The sequence below is a fragment of the Penicillium mononematosum genome (assembly GCF_028829835.1).
Source record: "Penicillium mononematosum strain IBT 11891 chromosome Unknown utg000005l:1.0-9366267.0:1.0-9372171.0, whole genome shotgun sequence".
Taxonomy (NCBI): Eukaryota; Fungi; Ascomycota; class Eurotiomycetes; order Eurotiales; family Aspergillaceae; genus Penicillium; species Penicillium mononematosum.
In genome coordinates, this window is record NW_026643275.1 from 2576235 (window position 1) to 2598882 (window position 22648).

The 22648-nt window shown below is 48.1% G+C and overlaps 8 protein-coding genes across 8 annotated transcripts; 6 read left to right on the forward strand and 2 right to left on the reverse strand.

The window, feature by feature from the left end:
* Positions 1-585: 585 nt before the first annotated feature.
* Positions 586-1404, reverse strand: N7519_009050 (uncharacterized protein; the record flags this gene model as incomplete). The annotated part of the gene is made up of 2 exons (XM_057295823.1): positions 586-1156; positions 1292-1404. The coding sequence occupies 2 exons, from the start codon at positions 1402-1404 to the stop codon at positions 586-588; spliced, it is 684 nt and encodes a 227-aa protein (XP_057143705.1).
* Positions 1405-2801: 1397 nt separating this feature from the next.
* N7519_009051 (uncharacterized protein) lies at positions 2802-3212 on the forward strand (the record flags this gene model as incomplete). Its single annotated transcript, XM_057295824.1, has 3 exons — positions 2802-2831; positions 2888-3098; positions 3181-3212. The coding sequence occupies 3 exons, from the start codon at positions 2802-2804 to the stop codon at positions 3210-3212; spliced, it is 273 nt and encodes a 90-aa protein (XP_057143706.1).
* Positions 3213-5751: 2539 nt separating this feature from the next.
* Positions 5752-7959, forward strand: N7519_009052 (putative C2H2 transcription factor; the record flags this gene model as incomplete). The annotated part of the gene is made up of 6 exons (XM_057295825.1): positions 5752-5831; positions 5876-6702; positions 6751-7004; positions 7054-7160; positions 7214-7509; positions 7565-7959. 6 exons carry the CDS (start codon positions 5752-5754, stop codon positions 7957-7959), a joined length of 1959 nt encoding a protein of 652 aa, XP_057143707.1.
* A 2866-nt stretch (positions 7960-10825) lies between these two features.
* Positions 10826-12609, forward strand: N7519_009053 (cytochrome P450; the record flags this gene model as incomplete). Its single annotated transcript, XM_057295826.1, has 4 exons — positions 10826-10960; positions 11016-11231; positions 11300-11323; positions 11380-12609. 4 exons carry the CDS (start codon positions 10826-10828, stop codon positions 12607-12609), a joined length of 1605 nt encoding a protein of 534 aa, XP_057143708.1.
* A 699-nt stretch (positions 12610-13308) lies between these two features.
* Positions 13309-13740, forward strand: N7519_009054 (uncharacterized protein; the record flags this gene model as incomplete). Its single annotated transcript, XM_057295827.1, has 1 exon — positions 13309-13740. One exon carries the CDS (start codon positions 13309-13311, stop codon positions 13738-13740), a length of 432 nt encoding a protein of 143 aa, XP_057143709.1.
* A 1939-nt stretch (positions 13741-15679) lies between these two features.
* N7519_009055 (uncharacterized protein) lies at positions 15680-16839 on the forward strand (the record flags this gene model as incomplete). Its single annotated transcript, XM_057295828.1, has 3 exons — positions 15680-15755; positions 15875-16005; positions 16120-16839. 3 exons carry the CDS (start codon positions 15680-15682, stop codon positions 16837-16839), a joined length of 927 nt encoding a protein of 308 aa, XP_057143710.1.
* A 393-nt stretch (positions 16840-17232) lies between these two features.
* Positions 17233-19762, reverse strand: N7519_009056 (putative actin polymerization protein Bzz1; the record flags this gene model as incomplete). The annotated part of the gene is made up of 6 exons (XM_057295829.1): positions 17233-17627; positions 17678-18824; positions 18884-18964; positions 19017-19544; positions 19632-19658; positions 19718-19762. 6 exons carry the CDS (start codon positions 19760-19762, stop codon positions 17233-17235), a joined length of 2223 nt encoding a protein of 740 aa, XP_057143711.1.
* Positions 19763-20351: 589 nt separating this feature from the next.
* On the forward strand, positions 20352-22144 carry dbp5 (ATP-dependent RNA helicase DBP5; the record flags this gene model as incomplete). Its single annotated transcript, XM_057295830.1, has 6 exons — positions 20352-20433; positions 20537-20705; positions 20772-21269; positions 21324-21561; positions 21611-21811; positions 21866-22144. 6 exons carry the CDS (start codon positions 20352-20354, stop codon positions 22142-22144), a joined length of 1467 nt encoding a protein of 488 aa, XP_057143712.1.
* Between the last annotated feature and the right edge of the window lie 504 nt (positions 22145-22648).

Sequence of the window (22648 nt, forward strand, 5' to 3'; positions counted from 1 at the left end):
CAGAGACTATTGATCTTCAATTTGACAAAGTGACAGGTTGACGTGACGGGTGAGTAAGAGACTTGTGGATCCCTCCAGGGCTACTCCGTTCAACACGGCTAAGTTGTGCCTACGGAGTACTCCGTAAGTGTTATATGACAGAATATTTGATTCAGAAATCACAGACCTCAGGACTCCGTCGGAGTACGAATACGATTATTAATATCGAATCTCTATCTAGGTAAATTAAGTATTTGTCACGTCTGTGCCTGTGGCGGTGCGACACTATTGATTCGTCCGGACTGTCAACCCTGCATGGACATCCCCACTGAAAAGGTGCTAAAAGGTGCTAAAAGAATCAAATTTCTCTTGAAGTTTATTTTTTGACGTGCCTATGATGATCTTGCATTGCGACTGGGGAAAATAGTTCCTATGTACTCTGTATGGCACAGATGAAAAAGAAGACCGCCTTTGTCATTATACTCCACTGCCCAGGTGTGATATGGGTCCCATCACAAGCACTAGCTAATTTTTTGAGGGGAACGAGAAACATAAGAAAATAAACAAAAAGAAAAAAGAAAATTCGTGCCTCATCATCACAGCATCCTACCAGGGACTGCGTGCTCCGACCATCCAATCCTCCATTGCCAGCCATTCACTCCACCGCGCCTCGGCCACTCGAATCTCATCCTCCGAGGGGTCACGTAGAGGCCTCAAAAAGGGAGTCTCTTCATCTGGAGAAATATCGTAGGCAGCCTTGGTAGATGCCCACCCGCTGCTCTTGGCGGTAAACAGATAGTTCACCCGTTCTTGTTTGTAGATACAACCCACGCCAGCCTCCCAGTCACCCCCGAAGAAGCCTTGCATAACAGTCGGTGAGTCTTGCGCTGTGACAATCAACCGCCTAATATACGGCCGCAGCGAAACAAATGACGACGATGTGGATCCAGGTACTGGAGCGCTAGACTCAGAAGGTCGCTGGCAGGGTAGTCGAATATTGATGAACGCGGCAATGGACTGCACTTGGGGAGTGTGCTGGCTATAGTCGACAAAGTGTTGAAGACAATTCTTATAGTGTGGGAACCAGCCTGTGGGGTCCACGCGACCAAACTCGGCGTCGTTCATCACCGATTGGGCTTCTGGGTTGGTCATTCCCTCTGCATTTGAGCGATCGCGCCTATCGAAGATGCTTTCAGCGTCTCGTTCGATGGATCCTGGAAAAAAGGGCAAACGGTCTCAGAATATGGGGTCATTGCGCAAGTGCGATAGATAGGACCGGGGGAGGGGGAGGGGAGGGAAGAAACAAACTCACTTTGAGCGGGTTGTTCGCGAGAATAAGGATCGCGCATATCCATTCGCTGGGAGTTTTCCCAGCACTCTCTTCCAGAACCCTGCATGCTCAGTGACATGTTCGACAGTCGACATGTGTTGTTGATAGGTATGTGTGTAAAGGAAGAAGATCTCAAACTGGGGGTGGGTTTAGACTTGAGTTGGAATAGTCTGTGATTCTGGGGGAGGCCAATGCCTTATAGCTCCGCGACCAAGCGCGGACGGGGAAGACCGAGCCATCAAGGGTTCCAAAAATCGATAAGTTGTGAAGATCAAGGGCGGACTAGTTCGGGTTCCGGAGGTGAAATCAGGGTGGGGTGCATATGGGAAGCTATCGAAGAAAATCGAGCTTGAGCCACAGATATTGTCACTAGCCACTCACTAGCCACCCTGAGCCACGGTTCACTCCACTGAGCCACGGTTCGAGCCACACAGTGAGCCACAATTAGCCACGGTGAGACCGAAATGTGGCTTGTGCACTTTTCCTCAAATAGCAAGGGGTGTGTGGCTGTGTCCTGACCCGACAATGGAATTGTCCACTAGTCTCTATCAGGCAGTCCCAATGGTCGATCTAGTCTCTTACGGTGTAGTCTATCAATAGTTCAATACATTTGTGGCTAGTCTCTCGCACTATCTCTTGCCCTAGATCACCCTGAAATGATTTGGAAGCCCTATGACTAGTGGAAGATCAGTAATCTCAATCTTTTCCATGCATTTTAGTGTTTAGTGTTTACTCTTTTAATACACTCGCTTAGGGGCAGTCTCTTGTCGTGACCTGTGCGACATGGATGACACTTCAAGGCCCACTTCTCCCCCAAAATAATTAAACATCGTGGTAATTCTTGGCGCGAAGACAAAGGATCCCGGATCTGTTCGGTGGAATCTCATATCACATTTCGGGATCTGCGAGTAGTTCTGTTCCTTCCCCCCTGTACCACATGTTCTTCCAAGCAAAAATAAGAATAAAACAAAAACGTGGATAGAAGGAAAAAGAAAACATGCAAGGGGTGGAAAGTAGAACGAGATGACATGGTTCGTGGTATCTGCAGGGATGATCCAACTTCAACCTGCATCCTCGTATCGACAGACTTTCCCATATCGGGGACTCCGACAGATCGGCCCTGACGCTCGGACATCCCCATCTCATCCAATGACGACGATCTATTTACGTTCATCGAGTGCCTGAACACCCGATTTCCTGGGTGGAACAAATCCAATCTATGAAAAAAAAAAATCGAACTAGGCTACTAGATGCAGATCTGCTTGACGTCTAATCTCCCCCGCTTCCAAATTACTGCGGCTGAAGCCTTCCAAGTCTTCATTTAAATGCAGACCGATTCACTTCTGGTCAGACCTGCATCTCAACAAGCTCAGCAGATTTGACTACTTTCAAGTTCTCGATCTAATCGTCATCCTGCATTTCAAACTTTATGCGAACAAGAACACCATTACAACACTTCAACACCGCAACATCTCAACACCCACCACCCACCATGAGTTACAAAACCAACTATGAACTCTACGTGAGTAACATCCATGCTTTACTTTTTGCCAGCCAATCTAACTTGTCTTTTTCTAGTCTCGAGGAAGCATCGACAGCAGACGGTCACCGCCCCCGCCAGATGAGCTTCTCTCACCATTAGCAACACTGTACCCGCATGTCGCGGCCTTGCAGCCACAGTACAATCCCAGCAACTGCACCTTCACCGGTTACCGCGACACGGGATATTGGGCTGCGGCCTATACGACACAGCCTATTGATGATTCCTCGTCTATGCGTCGCATCAATGGTAAGTTTAATCATTCTTTCTTATCCGTTCGCTTTAGTTCTAACATTGCCCTAGATGGTCGACCATGTCGATTTGTTTCTAGACTACGCCGACTCCTCAGCCGAGACGACTTAAGATATCGTCGAGGATCTCGGGCAACTGCACGAACTGCATGAACTGCGTCTCTCTCTTTCATCCTCCTTCTCCTTCGTGATTTACTTGAACATACAAGCGACCAGCGGTTCACTTCTCAACATCTTATTGTCCTCTTATATGAGGTTATTCTTTCTCGACCTTCAGCACCAAGGCCCTAGCAGGCTCGACTTCGCATCTTTTTTTCTTTTGTTTGATCTCGATTCTCAGTCTTACAAGCGTATCTTTTTTTTCCCTCTGGACTTTTGGGCAAGCGACATTACAGCGAGGAGTTTTTCAGCACATATTGGCAAGCATAAATTGGGGGCTACATGTTTTCTATTCTTGTTACTTTATTTGGCAGCATATATTTCGTCTCAATGTATATAAAGGCAGGTTTGCCTACAGATATCAAACAAAGGACCAACGACAGTCCATCTTTTACCAAGAATATCCACTTCTTACTCCCTTTGAGAAAATCCCTAAGTTGTACGGAGTACTTCAAACAATTCTAAATAATATCGGCTAGTGTTGTTTTGTTGATAACGCACGTTTTTGCAAGTCCGCACCCATTCTCCACCATCAGGCAATTACCAGGTAATCGGGGCCCAGTGTCCCATCCAAGGTTGCCCATTTGCCCATGTCCCTTGCCCACATGTGCAGGGGAAAAAGCCACATGCCTTGGAAGCAAGGCATATCAGAATCAATGACATCATGACTATGATGTTTGCTTTTTCTAGAACCATGGGTAGCCTCATGGCTTTATCCCAATCCCACGGTAGCACCCGTGACCCCTGCGATCCCGGGAGAAAGGAACAGGATCAATACACAGGTACTCCGTAGGATGTCCAGGATCGAGGACACCGCCACATCAAATCCCGATCACTTGCGTCAGGTCCCATTCGCCGATCATCTCAACATACATTATCTCAGCAATGATCGGCGAGCTCCACGCGCCTATGGAGTTCTAGCCACCGCAATTATAATTACCTGGTGTCTTGGAACACAGCCAGAGGTTTATTGTTAATTATATTCGCATAAATGGCAAAGCATTCGCACGTATGGGAAGATACTTAATTCCAACATTGCAATGGTTTAACGTTTGAGCACAAGATGCTTTGTTCCTGCAGAAGCATATGACACAAGGTTTCAGGGGTGACACAACCTATGCACGTACTCACGGGATTTGAACCTTGTTTACTCCGTACTATCTACTCCGTAGGTATCTACAGAGTCCACTGCCAGGTTGGGATATTCCCATGACCGAGCGTTTTAAGTCTGAGGGCCGACCCGTGACGATCATGTGGTTGCCCTGTGCTCCCGCAGGAACGGTATTTGGAATATACATCTAAAGACTGCGCTTGGGGCGGTTTTAGGTAACGTGGTCTTCGGATTTGCGGGGGTTTGGATGCAACGTTGTGCATTTGGTAGCTTTCTTCCATGTTTACTTTTTGCTTGTTCCTGGCTATATTGACGCCAGGGGATATGGAAGGATCATTGCGCTGCGTCAGGGTGAGAGTAAATATAGCTGGCAGTATATGCTTTTTGCTTGAAGGAATTGAATGAGAAATATGCTAGGATAAAGGCCATAGAAGCTACGGATTATTGAAGTTCATAGAGAAGGGTTTCATATTGGCAGTCCTCGGTATATAGCAAGGAGAAGATACTCCGTGATCATCACTATCCTCAGTCGAGCCTGCAATATGCGGGTTTCGATGCAGGGGGTGATGAAGTATTATTCGTCGATCATCTTCCGATGAGGGCCACGAGATGAGAGTATCGGCCATCTTCAATAATCAAATAAAATAACAATGTTTTACCTACGGAGTACGGAGTAGTGTAGATCCAGTTCATTGATGACGTCGACCAAATATTGGTTTTGCTGCCAAGCTTATATGTTTGCACTGCACGATCCCGACGCCACATTTCCTTCAACTAAGTACTATCAAGTCTAATAGGAGAGTCTTTCGGCTAAATATAGAAGGACTAGAAAATTTAAACAATAGGAAGTAGCAACCGCAGTAAGTGACTCGGATACCTGCGTAGTCATAAATGTTTGCAACTATATATAACCTTGGGAGGTACTGGATCAATTATACCCTCTTTTTACAACCCCCTATTTAGATGGTTTCAGGAAGAACTCATGGGATGCATCATGTCTAACATGGCACGAGGCAATCTACCACCAGGTGGTCGGCATATGCGAAAGAAATTGAAGAATCCAACCTAGGTAGACCGACACCCAATTACCGATCAACGCATCCGCGCTAGAACTCTAACGTTTGTCGCCCCACCGCTCTCCCCGCGAATACTTCCCCGGACATTGACACTCCCCGGACTTCGTCCAAAATAAATCTCTGTCGAAAAATGTCGAAACATTCTTTGACAGGAAGCCCCGAGACATCAGAATCCTCTAAATACGAGTGCTCATTATGCCCCAAGCGATATAAGCGACGCGAACACCTGTTTCGCCATATCAGCTCCCATACATCACAACGGCCATACCAATGTCACTCATGTGACGGGGCTTTCCAACGTGCCGATGTTCTCAAACGACATCTACGAACCTGTGATGGTGGCGCATCCAGAGCAAGTACTCGAAGACGGGCTTGCGATCGTTGCGTCCGTCAGAAGAAGGCATGTAGCTCGCATCAACCATGTCACAGCTGCGCCAAAAAAGGTGCCCACTGTTGGTATGCCACAGATACATGGCCTTCACCACGGCCAAGCCAGCATAGCTCCGCCAAGGATATCTCGAAAGACCAAGATATGAATGCTCAATTTACGGACCCACCGCCACCGCCCTCGGCGTCTAATACAATGATGCCGTGGGGCTTCACTCTGGAGGACTTGCAAAACTTTGGCACAAGTCCGATCGATACCTTCCTTGATCCGGCTTCTATGCAATGTGCAAGTCCAATTTGGCCTAATATTTCGGCTTTGGCTCCCGAGAGCCCGGCAACTTTTGAACCAGTTTCTAGTGACAACCGCGGGAAATCGCTGCACTTTCTCGACAAATTTACTAGCAACACAGGTCTAGTGTCGAGCTTTGATTGTGGCACTCAAGAGCAAAGAGAACAAGTTGCTGCCAGCTTGGACCAGCAAATCCTGTCACAGCTACAGCAGAGAATAATGTCAATGCCGGCCTTGAGCATGGATGTTCCATCTCTGGTACTGGAAAATAATAGTGATACAAGTTCAACTAGCGACTTATCACTGGATTGGTTCAATGATCCACTTTCCTTGAAGACGCACGAGATCCTTCTCTTGATCGAAGAAGTGGTCACGATCAAACCGCGCAACAGTTCTGTCACCTTGGACTGGTCATCAGCACTCAGGGATGCGTGTCTGCAATTCTTTTCCCCTTCGAACATAAGACGATTTCTAGGATTCTACTGGGCAATATGGCATCCTAATGTGAACTTTGTGCACCGACCTACCTTCGACATGCTGGCAGCGAAGCCAACAGTCCTAGCTGCAATGGCTCTAATTGGTGAGTCTGTCTCCTATTATGGGGGTTGTAAATGCTAATCATTGGAAGGTGCCTGCGTATCACCTGATATGCCTGACAATGAAGATGCACGCACCTGGTTCAACTGTGTAGAAGAAATGGTTTTCATTGACGACGATTTCAACAGTGATTTGACCTACCAATATTCTGGAGACATGGCCATCCAAAGACGCAAAATTCAGGCTGTACAGGCTGCCTACATAGTCTGCCTCTATCAGAATTGGGAGGGCACGGATGCGAGCAAGAGCCGCATTCGACGTTATCGTTTCGCTACTTTGGTATCTGTAAGTGTATCTTCCAGTCTGTACCTCATTAGTGTATTAATCATAAAAGACCGCTCGTGATATTGGTATCACGGCTGCGAGACATTTGAATTACAGCGAGCAAGGCCGCCATGAGTTCGAATGGAAAGAATATGCAGCTAGAGAGGAACTCATCCGGTGAGTCTCACTGTTGTGCTTGAAGAAATAGGCACTGATACTCTAAACCACAGTGTGTTCACTTGGATCTTTTTACTAGATTCAGCATTCGTCATTTTCAACAACCTCCCTCCGCGGATGGTCATCAAAGAAATGAGGATGCATATGGCAACGCCAGAAGCTTGCTTCCAGGCAACAACGGCAGACCAATGCCACCACCAACTCCAACTCTTCCTGCCTGCAAGAAGTCTCTACTGGACGATCTCGTTCCGGGGGTCATTCGAGTCGATATGTAAAGACGACTTATCCGGCAATATCCGCCACCTTCTCGCTACCCTAGGTCCACTGAATTTATTCGCATTAACATCAGGTAAGTCACGATCCAGGCTCCCACGGTCCAACTCTGCTAATACTCTAACCATTAGCAATCCATTCACAAATCTTCCAATTCCGCAGCGCGGTGGGCAGTTTCCAACTCCGAGCCCCGATACAAAACGCACTCAGCAACTGGCGAGATATCTGGCACTTGTTCTCGTCGACATTCCCACAAGGAATCATGCCACACATGACAATAGAAGACCCGCACATCCAACCCGAGGAACTCTGGAGACGAATGGGATTCTGCCGATATGCCCCCGAGTACTGGCTCCTAGCCCACCTGATGGCAGATCGATTGGCCGTACTTGGCACGTCCAAGACAGAGAATGAATTGGAGCCGCTTGACGAGGGCCCGCTGGACCCGATCCTGAATCGATATGATCAAACGAGTATGCGTCAGGTTAATGATCTGATTATGGGCTTTCAGACGTTCCAGATATGAAAGCCGGCTCTGCTGTACGATTAAAATGATTCACTACAAGAAATGAATGAATGTCATGCTTTGTTTTCGTATATTGCTATCTTCTCAAGTCCCGGACTATCTTGAGAACACAAATCGCTATTGCTGAAATGATGCAGATTTTGAATAAAGGCCAAAACTGTGGTAATGGGTCGTCACTGGCAAGTTATGTTAGTCGCTAGATGATTGCAACTGGATGTAAGATGTAGCGTTTACCTTTCATGGTAGGAGCCCGGAAGGAACCCAGCCTCACGTTCTGATTCCAGTCTGAGGGATTCAGACCCATCCTCTCTCCAGTCTATTGTTGTTTCATGGAGCCCGGGTATTGTGTCGCGATTTTGTTCTACTCTCGGGTGAAGAGCATTTGCTGATGCCGCATCGTGAAATGGTTGCGGTTGTAATATCGTCTGAGACGTAGCTTCGAGGGTGTTGTCAGGCCCAGGATTCCGCAGAGACCGGACGCCTATCGGCGTACCGATAGCTAGGAAGCTGAAGAGGAGGACGAAGAACGTGGTAAATAACGGCGAAAGAGCATTCTGGTGAAACAAGTGAAGGGTTCGAAGTTCACCCGGACAGCTTTGCAATGGGTAAGTGCGCTGATCCGGGGAAATTTGGGGTGTCAGTTGGTTTATATAGAGGCTTTCGAGGTTAATTTGAGTTTTGACCTAATTTCCTGGGCTGAAGTTTACTTTTACCTTTGTTTCCCTCAAGGCCCATGAGGATGACTTCTTGGCGCTTATTGGATCACGTATAGCCGTGGCTGAGTGGTCTTGGCACGGAGTTAAGCCTTGTTTATCCGACTTGATGACAGTGGATATACATATATTTCCTTATACCTGTGCCCTCCTTACGGACACATTAAGCAAGTAGTCACAAGACACAGCTTTGCTTGCTCCCTGTTGCATCTCCCTAATACCTCAACCCTGCATACTCTAAAGAAATCATACTAACTAGGAGTGAATATGCTGTTTAGACTTTGCCCAGCTACAAAGCTCTCAGACCGCCATTCCCCAGTCCATAATTCCAGAGCCAGAAATAACGTACAATTGCTTGAGAACATTGGAGGCAACAGGATTGAAATCGACAATGATGCAAGCTGTTGACGCGCCAAGAGATCCACCGGGTAGCCGTAAGCAAATCACATCGCCAAGTTAAAAACTACCTTAATCCTTCCCATACGATTATAAATCAACGGTCAAAGGGCATACAAAGAAAAGTTCCCTTTCACAAATTAAGCCTTTCTGGCCCTTTCCTGCTAGCTACGCATCAAAATGAGAAGTGGCAGGGAATACCTATATTACCAGATAATCTAGAAAGACCACTAACAAGACCACGACCGACTATTCTTGTGCACATCACTTGGAAACTATTTCGGGCTTGAGTTAATTTTTCGAATTCACAGCCCTAGGCAGCTAAAATGCATCTATGTCTGTATTGCAAAGCTATTTTCAGTGCTCTAGGATTCCTCCACCCTGTACTTGGCATTATCTTCTGGCTCCACTCACTCAATCCACACTGCAGGCTTTGATTTTTACTGCGCCTCCACTGGTATATTCTGAATATGGCAAATAAAACAAATATCAGTGGTTTTGAGCACGATCTTATTGTCCTCAGGAAGGGGTGTAAGCGTGCGATAACCATGAGCTTTAAAGGTTGGTTAGCCCATCCAGTCTAGGCAGAAGATCCACAACCAGCTTCTATATCGGACATGGGACCGAGATATACATTTCAAGTCTTACTTGGTATTGCTCCTAAATATCAGACTGACTGTATTCCCGTATACCGTTCCATATTTTCGATAGGTGATCACATTCTTCCTGGTTTGCCCTATCATGTGCTTATTCGGTAATCTCAAAGATATACCAGTATTCTAAATGGGTGTGATTGGACTTTAGCACTGCATCACCGAAAGCATCTGTTTTTGAATAGTCTCTGGCCAAACGGGCGGGCACCGTTTGATAGACCCTCGTCTATAAAAGCACGGGTAGGAGAGGTCAGTATAGGCATGTTGCTGTCAAATGTGGAGTAGAGACGTCCCTTGAGATAAGCAGGATACTCAATGCTGCGACTATGTGAGGTGGTAATGACGAGAGCAAACGAGTGCAGTCGTTTGCTCTCGTTTGCTCTGGGCAGTATACCACAAGCTCACAAGTATAACTGATGAGGCGCGGCCTAGTGAAGACTTTTCTCTTCGGTTACGTATATGACGCGTCCTATATACGCAGTATTCTCTGTGAAGTTATACGTACCTAGATAAGGTTCAATAACCCGCTATACCACTAGGACGGGAAAGAAGACAACTAAAAAGACACCAAAAAAAGACTATAAGAGTGTGATTGTGCCCTTTAAGATAGGAAAAGGAGATGAAGACGAAGCTATTCTAAACTATATAAATCTCTATGCCCTGACAAAAACTTTTGCCATGCCATTTTACATCGATCAGAAAGACTCACGCCGGCTCACTATTGCCTAAGAGCATTGGACCTTCAACATTAGCACAACTCCTTTTGGAGGGAGTTTTCCTTAAAAAGATTAGTCTACAATGATAGACCGCTATAACCATTGAAAGAGTCGAGGCAATGCATTTCGATGACGGTCCCCCCCACATGCACTCCGACGTACTCCGACGCCCACCTCCGCATCCGCAGGTATACACACAACCCACTCCGCTCCGAGATCGACAAATATACTAGGGTTGAGCCATGCTAGAACATGAAATAGGGATCCAAGCAATAGTATTTATATCTGGAGGAATATCTCTATGGATACTTTGATCGCAATGTCAATCTTTTTCTTAGGAGTGCAGCTTCGATTTACTAGGCTGTGAAAATATCCTCAAGCATCTAAAATGCTACCAATTACCGTGGTACTAGGGGCAGCTATTGCTGTCGTACTTCTTTCGCGCATCCTCAGGATCGGACGTCGACCAAAGAACTATCCCCCTGGTCCTCCAACATGGCCCATTTTGGGGAATATTCATCAAGTATGCGATAAAGTGCCTCCAAATGAGGGACTTGGCACTAACTTTTAGTCTTCAGATGCCCTCCCAAGATGCTCATCTCCAATTCGAAAAATGGGCTCGTGAATATGGCCCAATTTACAGTTTGATGCTGGGCACTAAGTGTCTGATTGTGCTATCCAGTGACGAGGCAGTCAAAGAGCTTTTGGATAAAAGAAGTGGTATATATTCACACCGCCCAGAGCTATATATTGGCCAGATCTTGTGCAGCGGTGATCTCAGAATGTTGATGATGGTAAGCCGTGAAGCCAAGCAAAATGATTTTCGGGTGTGTCTTGTAGCTAACTAGACCTTCCATCTTAGGGCTACGGACCAACATGGCGTGGGGTATGCACGACTTGAGAGTGATAATCATTGCAATACTTCTGCTAACTTGATTCTAGTTTCGCAAAATGGTGCATGGCTTGCTTAACGTTACGACATCCAAGAAATATCTGCCCTACCAAATGCTAGAGAATCGTCAAATGCTATACCAGCTCCTAACAGAGCCAGAAGGATTCCTGAAGCACATTCGACGCTACTCAAACGCCCTGACGACCACGATGGTCTTCGGATGGCGTACGCCTACATACGAAGACGAGAAAATGATGCAATTATTCAACGGCTTCTCGGAATTCGCCGACCTCAACCAAACCGGAACAGCAGCAATCATTGACTTCTTTCCATGGCTACGGAAACTACCCGAATTTCTTCTCCCAGCACAGCAGAAAGCAAAAGACCTCCACAAAAAGGAGAAAGCGCTGTATCTGAGCCATTGGCTGCGAGCAAAAGAAGAGGTTGAACAGAACACAATCAAGCCTTGCTTCTGCGCGGGAATGTACAAGGCGCAGAAAGAAGACGGTTTCAGCGACGACCAAGCAGCTTATATTTCCGGGACTCTCCTAGAAGCCGGCTCGGACACGACATCGAGCACTTTATACGCCTTCGTTCAAGCCATGCTACTATTCCCCGATATCCAACGCAAAGCCCAAGAAGAGATCGAAAGGGTAGTGGGCTCAGATCGTCTACCCGTTATGGACGACCTGTCCGAACTGCAGTACGTACGGGGCTGCATGAAAGAAACAGTCCGCTGGATGCCGACGACCATCCTCGGAGCCGTTCCACACGCAGTCACACAAGACGACGAGTACAAAGGGTACTTTATACCCAAGGGGGCTGGGGTGATGAACAACGTGTGGGGCATCCACATGGATCCGGCTCGTCATCCCAACCCGCGAGTATTCAATCCCGATCGGTACCACGATGACTACCAGAGCTTCGGGGAGGCAGCGGCGAACCCGGATCCGGCGAAGCGGGATGTTTTCACCTTCGGTGCGGGCCGTCGGATATGTCCCGGCATGCATGTTGCCGAGCGCAGTCTGTTCCTTGGCATGTCGCGCATTCTGTGGGCGTTTGATATTGCGCCCGAGATTGATGCTGCGGGGACACCGATTTTGCCTGATCCCGATCGTTTGACGCAGGGATTTGTGTGTATGCCTGAGGAGTTCCCGGCGAGGATTAAGTCGAGGTCGAAGGAGAGAGCGGATTTGGTCTTGAGGGAGTGGAAAGAGGCGGAGGAAGAGTGTCTTGATCCTAAGACAAGACAGTGGGTGCAGTCACCTGTGGATGTATGAGTTAATGGAATGACTGCTTGTTGTGTTTGCGTATGATGCTGGGGTTAGATTAGAGAAGAGGGACACCTGTACATTGGCAATGTTGACCGGGGCAAATATAATTCGAATATTTCTATTTACAATGCCAAGATGAAGTATAGGTGCCATTTTGGCAAGAGCGAAGCTATACATGTATGAATATTCCAAGATTAGAATGAAACTCGAATTCAAGTCTTTACACTTCAACTCGATAAGTCCGACAGACTCTGTGCCTTCAATTTCCTCTCCTCTATCACTCACTTACCCTTCGATTTCCTCTCTGCCATCCTTCAGGTACAGCAGTACAAGTTCCTCATCCGATAATCGAGCTCATACCTCTCAGAACACCGACTATCCTGACAACACCTACTATCCCCAAAGACAAGCTAGGAAAACCCTCTGACATGGAGGGAAATCAGAATCAACTCGCTCACACGATGAGCAAGCACACGAGGTCTATATAGCCCACAATGATGGCAGGGAACTCGAACGACCAGGCTCCAATGCCTCCGCCTGCCTACTCTGCTTCCTTTTCTCGCATATCTTATCGCATTGAAAATCCACGACCTCGAACGGACATTTCGAACGCGTTCAGTGATGCTGCCAAGCTTGAGGTTTCCCGCTTGTCTGGCACGCAGTGTTGGAGTTGTTTGGCACCTGAATCAACGATTCACATTCACCATGGTGCCGAAGCCGGCTATCCAACGCAAGCCGGTTAGAAGAAGTAGGCTTTCGTCCGGTATGGTCCAGAGAGCACGGGATCCGGGAGAAAGTCAAATTCCCGGGGATATAGGAGAGCACATGGATGCAAATACTTATCATTTTGATGAGTTGATTGGGCCTCTGAGCAGCCTGCTTTGGCTAGCCGGCCTCGACGGACTGGAAGCAGTTTTCAACCCTGCTATTGCCTTGGATGACAAAGTAAAGACCATCCCGATCAACGTGGGCGTTATGTGGATTCTCGAACATCTCTTCGGTAAGGGCAAGCTCCCTGAGTCGCTATACGACCGATATTTCTTTGAAAACCATCAACCACTCTACCGGCACACAGAGACGTGTCACGGACAGTTGCAACAAGGTATAGAGGATGTGACGCGCTGCAAGCATCTCTAGCGACGATCATCTGGGTCGAGTAGATGCTCCTGGATGACCCTTTCGATGTTATTATTACATGCAGCTTTATTGTAGAGAAGTGACCTGGTGATTCTTTTACTTTGAGCTTGAATCGAAAGAAACACCAAATCCAAATTGAGACGTTCAGTTATGCGTGAATGCTCGTGAGGTGCAAACTCTACATTAGTCAAATAGTCGGTGTAACTACCTCGGTAAGTTCCAGTAGCAACCGTGCGGTGAAACGAAAGACCCGACGAGGGTATTATCACCGCCATATAAAACCCTGTCTGAACCAGGGGGGGGCGCAACATATCAATATTGATATGAGCCATATAACTCAGCGAACGGGGTGCTGTCCCTGCACGGCTGTTCCAAGCAATCCTTGCAATATCGACAATATTGCTCGTTCAGGGGAAATGCTGGGACACTAATATAAATAGCCATGTCCGCACCTCGCGTCAGTCTGGTCTTCTTGAGACTCTCAGATGATATTCTCTTGACACGTTAACTGCAGCGATCGAGTCAACGCGATTGTTAATCTCACCCGCGATCATACATTGTTGGTACAATCGAGATAATCGTGGCCGACATCTTATCTTGGGATATGCTCGTCTTCCAGGTATTTGGATTGATTATGAGAATTCGAATATGTGTGGGCGGTTCCTAGCTGATGCATCTGAATATCGAATATCGACTAAGTCCATGGGAAGACGATCATTATCCCGGGGTCTGAGGATAGTATAACTTTTTTGAATCCTTTGCTGACTTGGAATCAGAGATGTCGAAGGGTCTACCTGTTGAATGCTGTCAAGTTTTTTTTCCCCTCTGACGGGATAGGCGATTTCCGCACAAAAAAGGAGAAAAAGAAGGCCAACGCATCATATGCTGTGTGACCCAAGTGAGCCAACAGGCAGAATTATTTCAGTCAAATCAGTGAAATCAGTCGAAACGAGAAATCCTTTTGAGAACTTGAGAAAACCAGTGGAAAGGAAAAATGCCTCAGGAATATATAAATGGCGCATACTGCATACTGCAGGTGGGGCGGTAAGATCCTTTGTGTTCATTATGATTGGTGGGAATCGCGACAGCTGAAAGGAGCTTGTTTTTTTTTTTTTTTTTCTCGTTTCTTTTCAATACATATGAAGAGAAGAGAAATAGGAGATAAAAGAAGATACAAAGAGAATAAGTGGACGAAAGGGCTGAGTATATGTTATTCAAGAGGAAGAGATGAAACAAAACCCAGGTTATTGCGGTTAATGGTTAATAGGAAAATGGTTAGCACAGCCACCTCCAGGTGCAGCCCCATGGTGGAACGGGCGTCTCGATTGCCGAGTTCAGATCCACGTGAAAAGACATAAGAGTATGAGGCATTTCTAAAATCTGGGTAGTATTCGATTTTAGGGAAATTATTAGATTGGAGAAGATCCCGTATCAATTTATTTATTCGCATAAACTGGGACTTCTCCAACCGAAAATCCCTCATAGCTACTCCGTATAGTATGTACAGCTATCCCCAAGACTACATATGTACATACTATAATAGTACCTAGGTATACCCAGGTACCAACCGTTTTACCCTTTTTGGTATTTTCTGTCGGCGACCCACGTCCGGAACAAAAGTACCGCATAGTAAGATGAAACTATGGCCCAAGCTCCAGTCAAAAGCGAAAGAAAGCAAAAATACCCTGAAAAAGCCAAAGCCACAACTGAACCCCCCAAATGCAGCCCGAGTCGATCCTGTGGCTATCGAATCATAGGGTTTCTCGCACACATCGATTCCGAGGTATTGGAATATGTAATGAGTAAAAAAAAAAAGAAATGAAAAATTTGTGTCATCTCAATATCCCGGTTGACCCCTCAGTCCTACATAGGACGATCTCAGGGAAAAAAAAGGTATATAAGCTTGTCCCCATCCACACACCACCTCTCATCTTAAGGTATGCTTATCGACGGTCAAAAGTGGGCGTGTGAAGCTTGTATACGGGGTCACCGTGTGACCAGCTGCAAACATCATGGTTAGTATTCACAACGGATTTTCTTTTCTTTCCCATACTTCTAGTATACTAAATACTATACCCAAACATCCCCATTTCCCTATTCCCCAAAGCTAAAAACTAACCATAACAAATACCAGATCGACCACTGATCCGCATCAAGCGCAAAGGCCGCCCCTTCGCAACATGCACAATGTGCAACGCAACACCCTGCACATCTCCAATCGAGCACGCCCGCGCAAAGCGCGACGCAGAGCTCAAATGTCCAAAAGTAACGCAAACACAAAAACAAAGCCAAACCCGGAATTCCCACGGCAGAAAGAAAAAAGAAAAGAAGAGAAATTGCAAACGCCATGGTACTGATTGGTGTTTGCTCTTTTTCTAGAAATCCTCGAGCGGAAGAATCCATCGGCAAAATCCGAACGGGTTCCTCCCCATTGCCCCACGTCCCGGACCAGGTCCAAGTCCAACGGGCTCGATCTCGTCGGGGAAGAATGTCTCCGCAGTGACAACCTCGAAGTCCAAGTCCAAGTTCAGGTCTGGGTCGAAGTCGGCCTGTTCGACTTCGTCCGCTTCGTCGCCTGGAAAGACGACTATCTACCACGATGCGGCGGGTGATTGGTCTGGCTCCGAGGGCTCGGTGTCTAGGGTTGATTCCGCTAGACATACTGTGTCGTTTTCGGGGTCGGCGGTGCCGGGGTTAGAGTCGGGTCGGACGCTTAGCGCTGAGCAGGGTTCGCTTTCGCATTCGGCGCCCGGGTCGTTGTATGAGTATCCCGTTTCCGAGGAGGAGGGTACGGCTGCGGCTTTGTTCGATCCGGCGTATTCTCTGCAGCCTTCTTTGGCGGTTTCGGGGGCCCAGCCTGCGCAGACGTTGCCTGTGGTTAGTCCGCTCGATGGGGTGCACCCCTTTGACTTCTCGCTGGACCCTGCGCTGGAACTGGGTGAGAGCACTTTGGGGTATTTGAATGAGGTCGACATCAATATGGATTTGGACTTGCCGGCTATGGAGGATATGTTCCATGTGGAGGACTGGTCTAGGTATATGTGGTCGGCTGAGACAGGGTTTGAGCATCTGGATACCGGATTTCCACCGGCCCAATAACATGAGGGGTCCGGGCTGCGAACCCGGTCAATAACTCGCATGATGATTGATGATTTTATCTCTTGGAAGAGGTTGAAGACGTATATACAAAATGGAAGAGTGGAAGCATTGGCTCCGCTGTTTGTGATATCTCTTACATCTGCACTGCTACCCACGGGGACAGTTTTAACTTTCATGTGGATTCAATGGAAACAACGTGTCCTATGCTCTATCCGAGTCTCGCGAATGGATGCAAGCACGAATGCCCCCAATGCTCCTCGCTGATGTAAATGACGGAACGGCACTGATACGCCGACTATACAGAGTGAACAAAAATAAGAGAAAGCAAGCCTGGACGTTATAAGGAAACAGACAAGTGGCAACCGATCTGAAAAAAAAATGCACGGAGGCCAACTACACCTCCTGGATGTAGTTTGCCGGAACGCTCTTCGTAACGCCACCCCGTTCGACGTCCGCCCATCCATCGCCACTATCCCGGTTAATCAGGACAAAGCGGTCACCCTCTGCCATATTCCACTCCATATCGCTGCGGGCTTCGTAGTCGTACAATGCCTCGACATATTGCAATTTCTTGGCTCCTCGTCTGGGCGCGACGGCTGGACCGACACGCTTCGGCGCCGCGCTTCCTGCCAGGGATGCCGAGGAATTCGAGTAGGTTGACCCAGGTCGCTCAGGCATACTGGGACTAGCGGATGGCACGGGCGATGGCGTTGGGGCGGCTTCGACATATGAAGCCGGAACAAGTCCTTCGTTGGCTCCGGCTCGCACACGCATCCATCCAGAACCATCTGTGCAATTGTTAATAAATTGGCGTAAACGGTAGGATAAGAGGACGTACCATCTGGTTCGAGGATCATCACTTCATCCCCCTCTTCCACGCTGACCTCATCCGAGCCGGTGGCTTGATACGCGTACAGCATCTTACCTCGTGGCTCTTTGGATTTCGAGCTCATGCCAGAATCGCTCGGTGGAGGTGCAGCCATGTATGCTGCCGGAGGTGGTGCTAGCACCCGGTTCCTCCTTGGGGCAGTGGCAGCTGGCTTTGTCTCTGCAACGGGGGCTGGAGGCTCCTCTGCTGGGCTTTCTGCTGTGGGCTGAGTAGCAACGTTCGATACCGACCGAGCCGTACTGGCCGCATATCCTGAACTAAGAGAGTTCATTGTGTTTTGTCGCGTCAGGGACGGGGCGGCAGTGGAAGCCGTAGGGGTGCCGATGTCCACAGCAGGCATGGCACCAGCCTGTTCCTGTCGCAGGGCCTTGAGTTTCTTCTTGTCTTCCTTCGTTTGCTCACCCGGGCACTCCGCGGGCACCTTCATTTGACATTTACTATGGCAGGTGTAACCACAATCCCGACAATCAAAGCCCTTGGCGGACAGGCCCCAGATTCGCTCACCGCAAAGATCGCAATTTGTCGGGATCTTGAATGTCTGAGAGCGGAAATTGTGGTTCTGGGCCCCCAACGACAAATCTCCAGCCACTGCCATGATAGTTGCCGTTTCTACCTCGGCTGTAACCCACTTGCGGTCAACCTCGTGCAGGGATTCTTGAATGTAGAAAATGGACCGCACGACATCTAACTCGTTTCGATTATCTTTGCCATGTTGAATATTTTCGCGCACTTTCTTGCTTCCTTCAACCTCGCGCTTCTTCCGGTCCGACTCGACCCGTAGTTCGCGGATTTGAGTTTTGCTCTTACTCAGGACGTTGCGCAGGAAGACCTTGGCTGCCTCATCGGCGATGATTGAAGCATCATCGTGCCATACTGGACTCGGCTCAAATCCTAGGTTGGCAGGTTCCTGCGACTGAGTCACATTGTGCTGGAGGAACATCATGGAGTCTAGGTGCGGGTTGTTGCGAGGAATTTCGACAAGAAGATTGGCCATGTGCTCTGTGCTATTTGAAAGAGATGCCTTTTCAAGTTGGGCGGCGAGCGACCACATCAAGTTCAATTTTGCGACTCGTGTTTCATTGAGGTTTTGTAAACCCTGGCCGGAAATATGAGTACAATCGATCCGGGGTCTGGGGAGTGGAAGGTCCATCTTACATCGATCACCTCAGGGACATATTCATGGTAAAATTTCTCCTTGAGCTTATTTGTCACATTGATGCTGATGAGATAGAGGTTCTAGTCGCAAGTTAGCATCAGGACACGAAGTTCGCGGTTGCGTGAGCCATGCCTTATAGTTGTTCATCTCCAGTATTTGTTGTTGATATGCTGCTTGTGCTTTGCTCTTGCCATGGTCAAAAGCGGACTCCATTTTCTTTCTGCGAGATTCAACCTCCTGGCATGCGCCATCGTATTTGCCCTTGGCTTTCTTGAGATCACCATATGCTGCCTCCCGTTCCTTTTCTAACTTTCCATGATATTCAACGTGGCATTTGCGGATCTCTTCATATTGGGCGGCAGCTTGTTTCAGAGGATCCGCCACCTGCACTACCAATTCTGAGGCAAATTTGTCTCGTTCGGCAGCGTGGGATTCCACGGCGTTCAATTGTGTAGTCCATGTAGTGAGCGATGCGCTTTCGAGGGAGCCGGGGGTTAAGGTGGGTGTATCGCCCACACTCAAAGGGCTGATCTTCTTCGACTTGCGGTCATAGTACTTCTTGCAAAGGGCCGTTAACTTGGATGCGTACTCCTTCTCAATGGCACTACGCTCGCGGTAAAATTGGTGTATCTCGTCTACCCATGATATGCCATTCGATACCTGTGCAACATGTTTGCATTAGCTCCACTTCAAGCACATAAGGTGATCTGACGGGTTCGTTGCGGGGAAATGAGATCAGGATCGTACCCAACTGTTAACTGGTTTAAAAGAATCCTAGACAAATTAACCCAGTTAGTTATGTATATGCGACTATCACTGTAGAGTACCGATACCTTTAACTCTGCTCCAAACTGGGGAGCAACGTCTGCGGCCGCCATGGCTGGATTAAGATCCCAAGGCAGACGCGCATGGGACAGTGCGGGAATGGAAGACCGAACAATGAGATCGGGTTGCCTGGTGTCAGCACTGCTCGTCAATGAGCCACTTGTCTGGTGTCAGCCAAAATAGTTGACGTCTCCAATTAAGCAGTGTTCAATGGGCTAATAAGGCCATTCAGACAGGAAGAATGAGCTCAATAGCCAAGGCGGGGAGAAGCCCGGCCTCTGTGACAATACCGAACATACACGTTGCTGGTAGTTAATATGTGTCCTGCCCATATATTACAATACCATTTCATTTATTTCACTTTGACTCAATTCGGACTAGTTCCTATCCTTCGGCGTCATCTGTTTTCTTCCATTCAGTGAGAGAGCTATTGTTTTCTTTGGCTATTGCTCTTCTCTCCTTGGGTTGGATTTTTGATTTCTTTCCTCCATTCCTCCTGGGACTTAATTGAAGTCATCCTGAGTTGGCGCCTTAAATCCCCTGCGCTCATCTTAATCCATTTCGAACTTTTCTTTACCCCACGACCACCCCTCCACCTTTCCTTCTCCAAGTCTCTCGAGATACCCACCCAGACTTTGTACAATGTCTGATAATCTAGAGACCACCCCTGCTGCGGGCTCCTTGGCTGACCGCATCACCAAGCCTGACGAGTCGAAGCCCACCGGTACGAAACGAGACTGCCACCGTCGCTGATTCCTCCAGTCGATACGACCGGAAAACGCGCGCTACCCCGACTGATGCTAATATTCTTTTCTTTGATTTTACAGATACCTCCAATGTCTCCGCCGCCCCCAAGGAGGACGGGGCCTCTGCCCCCGCGCAGGGTTCCGCAAATCTTGAGGAGCCCGACTACACTGTTGCGGTGAAATTGAGTGACTTGCAAGCGGACCCCAACAACCCCCTGTTCTCAGTCAAGAGCTTTGAAGATCTGGGCCTGTGAGTGCTATTCACTGATATCTTGTGCAAGCGAGTGTCTCAAAGCTAACTTGATTGACACACTAGAGATGCGCGCATCCTGAAAGGTCTCTCGACCATGAACTTCCGCAAGCCGTCCAAGGTCCAGGAGCGTGCCCTTCCCCTCCTGATGAGCAACCCCCCGAAGAATTTGGTTGGTCAATCGCAGTCCGGTACCGGCAAAACCGCAGCCTTCGTTCTCAACATTCTTAGTCGTCTCGACCTCTCGACGGAGCAGATGCAGATGACGCCGCAAGCTCTGATCCTCGCTCCCACCCGTGAATTGGCTCGCCAGATTGTCGGCGTGATCCAGATTATGGGTCAGTTCCTTGATGGTCTCATCATCGGCACTGCTGTTCCTGCCGATTCCAATGCTCGCCCGTCGAAGATGGACTGCTCAGTTGTCGTTGGCACACCCGGTACTGTCCAGGATATGATCAAGAAGCGTATTATGAACCCTATCGGCTTGAAGGTGCTTGTCCTGGATGAGGCCGATAACATGCTTGACCAGCAAGGCCTGGGAGACCAGTGCATTCGGGCCAAGGCGTAAGTACTCTCAAACCTCGGCATTTAAAGCTTTCAGCTAATAGTCCTGGGTAGGATGATTCCCCGAAATGTTCAAATCGTCCTGTTTTCCGCGACTTTCCCCGCTCACGTCTACCGCTACGCGGGCAAGTTTGCTCCTGCCGCAAACGAGATCACCCTCCAACATGAGGAGTTGACCGTTGAGGGCATCAAACAACTCTATATGGATTGCAGCACTGAAGAGGAGAAATACCAGAACCTCGTCCAGCTCTACGGACTGCTCACTGTCGGGTCTTCAATCATTTTCGTCCGGGTAGGTATCGTCTCAGATTAAGTTTGGAATATTGCTGATCGCCGTATAGACCCGCGCCTCTGCCGTTGAGATTGAGAAGCGTATGGTTGCTGAGGGTCACACCGTCGCCTCATTGACTGGTGGTGTCGAGGGATCCCAGCGTGACGCGATTATTGATTCCTTCCGCAGCGGTGAGGCTAAGGTTCTCATCACGACCAACGTTCTCGCTCGTGGAATCGACGTCTCCACAGTTTCCTTGGTTGTAAACTACGTAAGTTGATTGTTTGTCTGCTTTGCGTTCAAAGCTAACCTTTCTCGCCTTCAGGATATCCCCGAGGAGTACTCTGGCGGTCAGCGCACCAACACACCCGACTACCAGACCTATCTTCACCGTATCGGCCGTACCGGTCGCTTTGGTCGCATTGGCGTGGCAATCTCATTCGTTTCCAACCGCAATGAGTGGGAGATGCTTCGCAAGATCCAAGAACACTTCCAGTGCATCATCGACCGCATCGATACTAGCGACTGGGATGAAGTGGAGGAAATGATTAAGAAGACTATCAAGAATACCCGAGCTCAGGCCGACTTTGTCCAGACCAACTAAGCGCTCGGAATGTCGATGTCAGTGTACAACATGCATTGACACCTTCAATCTCAACATTCTGGTTTGAACGAATCATTTCACGTTTCATGCTTTGGAGAGTGACGAAATCTCTTCTTTTTCTTTCGCGGTCCAACATGGTTGAGAGGAAATTAGATACCTATTTGCGCGCATGGCTCCTGCAGCCCATTCCACTTCTCCTGGTCTGCATTTGCCAGATATGCCAAAAGAAGCGGCTGGCTTGAAGTCAAGGAAGTCAATTGCTATTCAAAAACAACATCTTTTCCATTCCGGCCTGTCTGTAGATTGTCTTCCTTTCTTCTTTTCCTGTGATTCTGAATTCTTCCTGTGGGTCATCTTTCGGCGCCGATTAATCTTTCATGTATTCAGATTCTCTCGCATCTTCCTCATCTCATGGAACCAGTTTTCTGTTCAGCCCATCGATCGGGAGCTTAGCAATAACGTCAACGTAACAATCGACGCGAAGTCGAAACACGCAGATATCGT